At 42.3% G+C, this 8,484-nt stretch overlaps 1 protein-coding gene across 1 annotated transcript; it reads left to right on the top strand.

The window, feature by feature from the left end:
- Positions 1-3,773: 3,773 nt before the first annotated feature.
- On the top strand, positions 3,774-8,226 carry LOC127293464 (uncharacterized). Its single transcript, XM_051323097.2, has 4 exons — positions 3,774-4,199; positions 6,410-6,534; positions 6,602-6,712; positions 7,434-8,226. The coding sequence occupies exons 1-4, from the start codon at positions 3,887-3,889 to the stop codon at positions 8,019-8,021; spliced, it is 1,137 nt and encodes a 378-aa protein (XP_051179057.1). The 5' UTR covers positions 3,774-3,886; the 3' UTR covers positions 8,022-8,226.
- The last annotated feature ends 258 nt before the right edge of the window (positions 8,227-8,484 follow it).

The raw sequence follows: 8,484 nt of genomic DNA, 5'->3' as shown, positions 1-8,484 counted from the left end.
GGATGAACAAGACTAACCCTTGAAGATTTCCAAAGCCTACAAGAGGAGGCTCTCGTTGCTGCGGTAGACGATCACTTGCCGCTTTCAAAAGCGCGTAGAAGATCTTGACGGTGCCACAATCGGGCAGCACCTCCGTACTCGGTCACACGTTCGGTGTTGATGAAGACGACGTCCTTCTCCCCGTTCCAGCGGGCAGCGGAAGTAGTAGCTCCTCCTTGAATCCCGGCAGCACGATGGCGTGGTGGCGGTGTCGATGGAGATCTCCGGCGGAGCTTCGCTAAGCGTTTGCGGGAGAGGTGGAGGAGGTGGGGCGGCTAGGGTTTGGGAGAGGGGTGGCCGGCCACTTAGGGGGTGCGGCCAAGCTATGGCTTGAGGTGGCCGGCCCCCTCCCCTTGTCCCTCATTATATAGGTGGAACACCCAAGAGTTGGTCTACAAGTCTACGAATAAGACCCTAAACCAAAACCTTCCATATGACATGAAACCTACCCAAGGTGGGATTCCCACTTGAGGGCCCAGAGTATATCTATCCATCATCGGGATGGACAAATCCCACTGTTGATCCATATGCCTCAACTCATATTTTCCGGATACTTAATCTCACCTTTATAACCACCCATTTACGCAGTGGCGTTTGATGTAATCAAAGTACCTTTCCGGTATAAGTGATTTACATGATCTCATGGTCGAAAGGACTAGGTAACTATGTATCGAAAGCTTATAGCAAATAACTTAATGATGTGATCTTATGCTACGCTTAATTGGGTGTGTCCATTACATCATTCATATAATGACATAACCTTGTTATTAATAACATCCAATGTTCATGATCATGAAACTATGATCATCTATTAATCAACAAGCTAGTTAAGAGGCTTACTAGGGACTCATTGTTGTTTACATAACACACATGTGTGTGTATCAATGTTTCGGTTAATACAATTATAGCATGGTATATAAACATTTATCATAAACACAAAGATATATAATAACCACTTTTATTATTGCCTCTTGGGCATATCTCCAACAGTACTATACTTATCACTCTTCAAAAAATAAAAGCATTATTTTCATAACTATGAATATGACTATGTGGTTGGCAATGGAACCATGGTATGAGTCCAGTGGAGGTTCCATTACAATGTGTTTATATTCACATAAGATTAACAACAAATGTCGTTTAGTGGTTCTTGCGCCATAATAACCGTGTTTACCATAAGATCTGGAGTGGGATGGAGTAGTCAGCTGTTCTTTTCCCTCTCGCATATCAACGGGTACATCTGCAGGTGGCCAGTTGGGATATATTTAGGCAGGGAGGAAGTCCCGGGGGACAAAGCCCATTGCTTCTACTGCAGGTTGTACCTATGATGGATTGTAACGGGCTGGCCCAGGGGTCGATCATATGAGTCGGTCGAGGCCAGTGGATTACAAAAGGGTGGGTACTACGTAGGGTCGCGGTAAGGCCCAGTGATTGGCTATGACTTATACCTGGCCTCACACCAAGGAAGTGTGAACGAGAACTAGACTCGGGTGGTAACAAGGATAAGTTCTCTTATTGGTACAGTAACACACCTCTACAGAGTGTATCAAATTGTAGCTTGTCACTCCCTGTTCCGAGATTGGAACACGAACGCTACTGGAAAGGAACTCCATGAAGTTCTAGCAACCGGTGAAGGCTGACGGACATAGCTCTTCAGAATAAAAGCAACCTTTTGAAGAAATGTTTACAAAAACTTGCATTGCCTTGAACTTTCTAGTTCATGGTCGTAGCTAGTGCATCAAACACATCTTTCCTATAATGAACTTGTTGAGTTCGCTCGTACTCATCCCTCTTTAAATCCCATACTTAGATTGCCAGAACAGAACCGAGGGGGAATCCCGAGGAGGCAAACTATGCAGAGGACGTCTACTACGAGGAGACAGATCTCTCGGGAGGCGTCGAAGGAGTGGACTACCTGATTGTGTTCGGAGCCGAAGAGACTGAGGAGGAGGCATAAGTTAGTAGGTTACTGTAGTAGTAGTCGGGCAACACCGAACAATATAGAATAAGCTGCTCGAGTAGTCATGGTTTTAAGTCTAGTCCTACCTATCGTTCGTAGGCTTAGTATAGTTCGACTGGAACTCCCGAGTTATCCTCTACGGACCCAAGAGGAGCTCCCTTATGATGTACACTAGATTGTAATAAAGTTAAGTGAGTAAGTATGGACCATCTATGTTTCTGTTGTACCACTCTGAGGGATGTGATATTTGCGGATTGGTACTTCGCACATGTTATATCCACGGCCAGCATACTACAACATGCAGTGGTATGCAGGGTCACTACAATCGTGTTGTTGTTCGTTCTTCGTGTTCATCCCTCACCCCTCCTTTCCCTTGGTCAATTCGTGAGATAAGGATACCCCTCAAAGCTTAGGCCACATTAGAGGTTTTGAGGAAAAGTCAACCAATATAATAACAAAGAATAAAGTTTTCTATTTCATCCATATTGCACATAAAAGCTATTTGAGTACCATACCGATCGCGAGACGAGAAGCCAACCCTTCAAGATAAGAAGCCTACACGCTTAAGTAAGGAGTGGGTCGTCTACAATTCTCAAATTTGGAGTCCCTCAATGCTTATCCAATTGATGGTCTAGTCATGATTTCCTCCTGACTCTCAAGTCAGTATCACCTGCAACACCCTCATAGACTTGGGGGTTAATGACGAAGATATAACTCATGTGGTAGGCCCATGGGTAGAAGAAAGGATAACGATAGCAAGACAGAAGATGATACAACTGACTCCTCCACGTGGTGGACAAGACCGACTCACCAAATGACACCCGAGTGTCTTGCTCTCAAATAGACACCCATGCACTAGGCTCTGACATTCAAGGCAATTAATGATCATTACTGGGAGAGGTTTACCATATGTGCCACTAGACCATCATAGAGGGATTTATAATGTAGTTAACTCTGGTGCTCCACTAACATTAAATGTAACCTATTTTTTGTTTTCCTATATAAAGCACGGTCGGGAGCCCTCTAGTGGTAGGCAATTGAAGACGCTTACACACATCTATGCTCATACAAGCACTTCTATAATCCCCCTCAATACAAGATCAGACAAGTAGGAGTACAATTTACCTCACCAAGAGGGCCCGAACCTGGGTACATCGCTGTGCCATCTCATCCTTGGATACTCCTTGTAATGTGCCTCACACTTTTATCATTCTTAGCCACCCCTAATGGTCGATGTCAGGACAAAATCATGACACCTGCCCTTTAGGTTATCCGTCTCGATCATTCAATATGGCACCTGCTCACACCCATGTACTTGGCCTCCCCTCCTAATGGATCATGCACATGCAAGAAATTAACAAGCATCATTGTTCATGTGAAGTGACAGAGGACAAAATCGTAACCTATCTAGGGGCGGGGGGGGGGGGGGGGGTGATTTCACGCCGCTTCTGGTATGATGTCATGAAATATTCATGCTAGAGGGTAGCATGAAACTTAACATACTGTGCTTGTTCTTTGGTGCGGAGCACTTGGATAAGAGAAGATTTATCGTACATATGAGTTGGGATTTTAGTCTCTCGAGCTATAGTTCTCCCTTTATTATAAAAAATAAAAAATCATTTTACAAGTTCTAGAAAATGTAAAAACACATAAATGAAAAGTGTATAGATTTGACTGTAAGTGCTTATTTTCAAAACTCCAAATTTATCTTGTTTAAAATTAGCATGCTGGTAGGTACATCATTGACTCTATGTAGAATTAGAGAAGTTTGAGTCCACCCATTCTGTCCCCAATTCAAACCCGGATGGCCGAATGCCTAGAGGCTCTCCCTTTCCTCTTTTCCTAATTTCCGGCGCCTGAAACCCAAAACCCTCCTCTCAAATCTCAATGCCTCCAGGCTCGTCGGGGTACCGCGACGGCGCTAACAAGCCCGAGTCCTCCCGTCCTTGCCGCCACACCGCGCCGCTGTGGATCTGCGCCAGGTGCCCGTCTTCCAACCCCGGCAATGTCGACGCCTGCGCCGCATGCCAGACCGCGCGCCCCGTGGAGATAGACGCGGACTCACCAGGGATACCCCCGCCCCGGCGGTCCGAGAGGATGAAGAGGGAGCGCGCGGCGTCACCGGACGTCGTGGAGGTGTGCGCCGACGATGGCGATGCCGCCCACGGAGGGGATAATAGGGCTGCTGCTGCCAATAGAGGTTTGTTTTTGGGTGCGGATCAGAGCATCGGGGTTATTCTTTTCTAGTCGTCTTTAAATATTTGGTTTGCCTTGTTTATTTAGGGTTTCTTTAGTTCCATATTTGGTTTGCTAGACTTTTGTTTTGTTATCATTAGATACCGTATTTTGCAATGTCATGTTGGTGGCAAAGGCTTGTCTGTACAGGTGTAAATCATTTGCACGTGAGGTCTATTGCTTAGTTTGTGGGATATGCCAGACCACCGAACACAATCCATGGCGACCTGTCATACTACAGGGTAAATTGTATAGAATTTATGATAATGCAAGAGGGGATTGTCCTGTTGAACATGCCTGATTTCCTCATAATGTTTTGCTGGCGTGACAAAATCAAATTAGCCACTGTGATGACATTGATTCGGGATTAAATTATGTGACGATAAGTACAAGTTATGGATGGTGAGTCATTGTGGTATAAGGTAACACTAAAATCACTCTACTTCAAGTTAGCTGCAATTTCATATCACTCACTGAGCACTGCCAAAGACGATGATGGAGGTGTTGGTGCCCTAGATGAGGCACATCGACTGCAATCAGCAAAAACATTGGAGTGTTGTGTATCAAAACTGATCAGTAAAATGGATGTATGCTGTGCAATATACATTGTTCTAATTTGTGGTGTGACAATTTTGTAAAGGTGTCACCATGGTTTCTAATTCTGGACTGAACACGCTAGTTTTCTTGATACAAGTTACCGGTGTTGTAATATGCAGTGGTCTAGACTGTCTAGGGTCGCTGCCTAGCCCCGACTAGGCTGTACATGTGTTCCCATTTATCTTGTAATAAATGGCCTCGTTCATGCATTTTTCTTACCTTCGAGCTCCAACCCTATTTGTTTAATTACTTTATTTTTAAGTCACAAAAACCTTTCACTGGGCATGTTTGGATCATCCGCATATCATTTCATATGTAAGATACATATACTACTTGAATTACCCGGACATGGTGAAATAGCTCCTATGCTCCCCGGTTGAACAAATAACAAAGTTGTCAAGAAATATTTAAACGTGTCATCTGAATTTGTTTACACATGTACCTGTTCAAGTCTTGTATATGATGGTTAATTTTCCTGGAAAAAATAAACATTTTTTTGCATCCAGTAAAAAGCAATTCTAAAGGCCTAAACATGGTTCCTTCACCCTATGGCACACTGCTCTCCTTTTCAATAAAGTTTACGGACACCTTAAAGGCTCTAACATGAACATGTGTAACTTGTCATTTTTGTTTCCATTTAACATGTATTGTTTTTTCACCTGGGAGTTCTGGGGTGCATCTTTCAATTAGCATGTCGTTGTCTTATATTCTCACAGAACAGAATTAATGGAGTTAGTTCAGTTGGTTACTTCCAGTCTACCTCTGAAATATTGCCTTTTGTATCACACCTTAATACATGTAGATGTATCAACTGATTGTATTTGAGAGGCATTTTATCTGCTCCTTTTAGGTAACAGCATTCAGAATTAATCTACCTCTGGAATAATGATTTTATACCATTCATTAATATATCTAGCAACTGATTGCATTGCAGTGCCGTTTTATACGCTCCCTTTGTTTTTCTCGAACACACACCAAAGTGTGTGCCCTTGTATATTAGAAGGAAACCACAAAGAAAGCTGGTAGAGTACAGCCATGTAGCAAAACTACAAACGAAAATAAGAAGGTAAAAGGGAAAGAAAGAGAAAGCCAAAAAAAACTATACAAGGCTAACAACATTCAGAATTAATCTGTCGTTAGTTTTTACTTTAAGAGGTTATTAAATTTAACATTATTACATACTAACAATATGTTGATTGTAATGACGATGGTGCTCATTGATCACAAATGATGCTTTTCTATTTACGCTGCTGTGTTTATTGATTGATTAAAATATGATACCCCGGACTTATCCTATTAGGCTATTACTCATGACTCATACATATTAATGGTAGTACACATCCGAGAGACAGTTATCTTAGATATATTACTGTACTTGGCTGCCATTTTTTTCTTTGAAGTTGTTTACTTGTTTTTTTGTAAACAGTAGACTGATCTACACAACAAATGTTTACCGCCCCCCTTGTGATGGTAAAATAGTCAGCTACCTTATGCAAGTTATAAGTTACTATAATCTTTCAAGATGCCTTTTTATGCTACTGTCTTGGTATAAACTGAACTCATACGAAACTTGTTCAGATAAGAAGACCTTTAAAATCATGACATACAATGTCTGGTTCCGAGAGGATATAGAAGTACGCAGAAGGATGGATGCTCTTGGAGGTCTTATTCAGTACCACAGTCCAGACCTTATATGCTTCCAGGTCCAGAATTCGAGCTTGCACTATCTTGTTTTCTCTGTCTCAATGTGCCTCATATGTAGAACTGCAGGAGGTTACACCATACATATATCAACTTCTGCAAAGCTCTAACTGGTGGCAAGAATACAAATGCTCGTTGTCTTCTGAGGAGTCAATGCGGAAACATTATTACTGCATGCAGGTAATCCCTACGCTAAACTTAGTCTACGGGGAAGGATTTAATCCAGGTTGGTCACTTGGGTGCCATGGCTTGAAGCAGTAGGCGCTGGTCTACATACAACAAAACAAATAACTAACTATTTCCCCTATCAATAAGAACACCACATGTGAGGGCAGAGAAGGGTATCTTTCTAATTCTTTCCCTATCAATAAGAACACCACATGGACCGAGCTCCCAGGGAGCCCTCCTGAACTGCACCCTCCTAGTGTGCGTTGGTGCTAGACGTCATACATGGCGCTTGTACGGTATACCATACATCAAAAAAGGCTAACATTTCCATCTAGGGATGCAAGCGGGCCTATATCCTGCTTCTAGTTCATTTAGGCATTTCTTATTTCAAATTTTGAGAAAAAATGGAATAAAAAATTATAAAATGAACTAGAAGTGGGATATAGGCAGAATCCCGCTTGACATCCTATTTCCATTTTTGACCATCGATTTGTATACCTACAGTAAATGTGTAAGTAAAGTTAATAAAAGCAACTTGACAAAAAAAACTATGTCATTTCCATAAAATGGACAATCCAAACACATACATGTATCGTGATATAACTTAGTGAAGTAGTTTAATGCAGTTCTAGTATAGCTTTAATTATACACCTTCTGGTTATGGTAGTGAAACTTTTTCTTCTGTAGTTCTCTTATTTTTACTAATGCAATTCACTTGCCAACAAATATGCAGCTGAGTAAATTCCCTGTGAAATTTAACGGCGGTATCCCATTCTCTCACTCAACAATGGCAAGGGAGCTATGCAAAGTAGATGTTGACACTGGACAGCATATCAACCTGATGTTGGCCACAAGCCACCTAGAGAGCCCCTGCCCCGCACCTCCGGGGTGGGATCAGATGTATAGAAGGGAGAGAGTATTGCAGGCAAAAGAAGCTCTGAGAATTCTGGGAGCCTACAGCAATGTGATCTTCTGCGGTGACATGAACTGGGACGACAAGGGGGATGGGCCATTCCCTCTCCCGGACGGCTGGATTGATGCCTGGGTTGAGCTCAAGCCTGGTGAAAATGGCTGGACCTACGACACAGAAGCCAATGCCATGCTGTCTGGCAACCGTAACCAGCAGAAGCGGTTGGACCGGTTCGTGTGCAAGTTGGTTGATTTTAAGATCAAGGACATTGAGATGATTGGGCAGGATATGATACCAGGTGCCTCGTATCACAAGGACAAGATTGTAGGGAAAGAGTTTCTTAAGATGGATCTACCTGTCTTGCCCAGTGACCACTTTGGACTTGTCTTGACTGTCAGTCATCGGAATTAATTCCTGATTGCATGATACAATTGAGTGGATGTTATGTTTCTCCAGGTTCAGTTTTGCAGTCTGTTTGGAATGCCAGAAATTTATCTAGAACAGTTTAATTCCAACTGGATTCATGGGATGTTCTCGCTTATTCAAGCTTATTTTGCACTTAAGAAATTGTGTTTTGCTACTTGTGTTTCATTGCATTGCTGCCGCTTGTCCTTCAGATGGTTTTGTTTGATTTTGTGCCTTCATTTTGCTCAGCTGGAGTTTCTATTCTATTGATTATAAGCTGCATCTATCTGGTGAAATCATAATACATATTATTTTATTACTCTTACATGATTACTAAGTAGAAGTCATATGAGGTTTTGAACTTTATTAAAGTTGGCATTTTGTGCAAACCTTTTATGAACTTTACTTTGACAGCCAACATTATTAAAGCAGCACTATGTTTGTGTGGTTGTGCCTCCACTTTATTCAT

The sequence above is a fragment of the Lolium perenne genome, chromosome 3 (assembly GCF_019359855.2).
Source record: "Lolium perenne isolate Kyuss_39 chromosome 3, Kyuss_2.0, whole genome shotgun sequence".
NCBI classification, from domain to species: Eukaryota; Viridiplantae; Streptophyta; class Magnoliopsida; order Poales; family Poaceae; genus Lolium; species Lolium perenne.
This window is presented reverse-complemented; position numbering and strand designations above follow the sequence as displayed.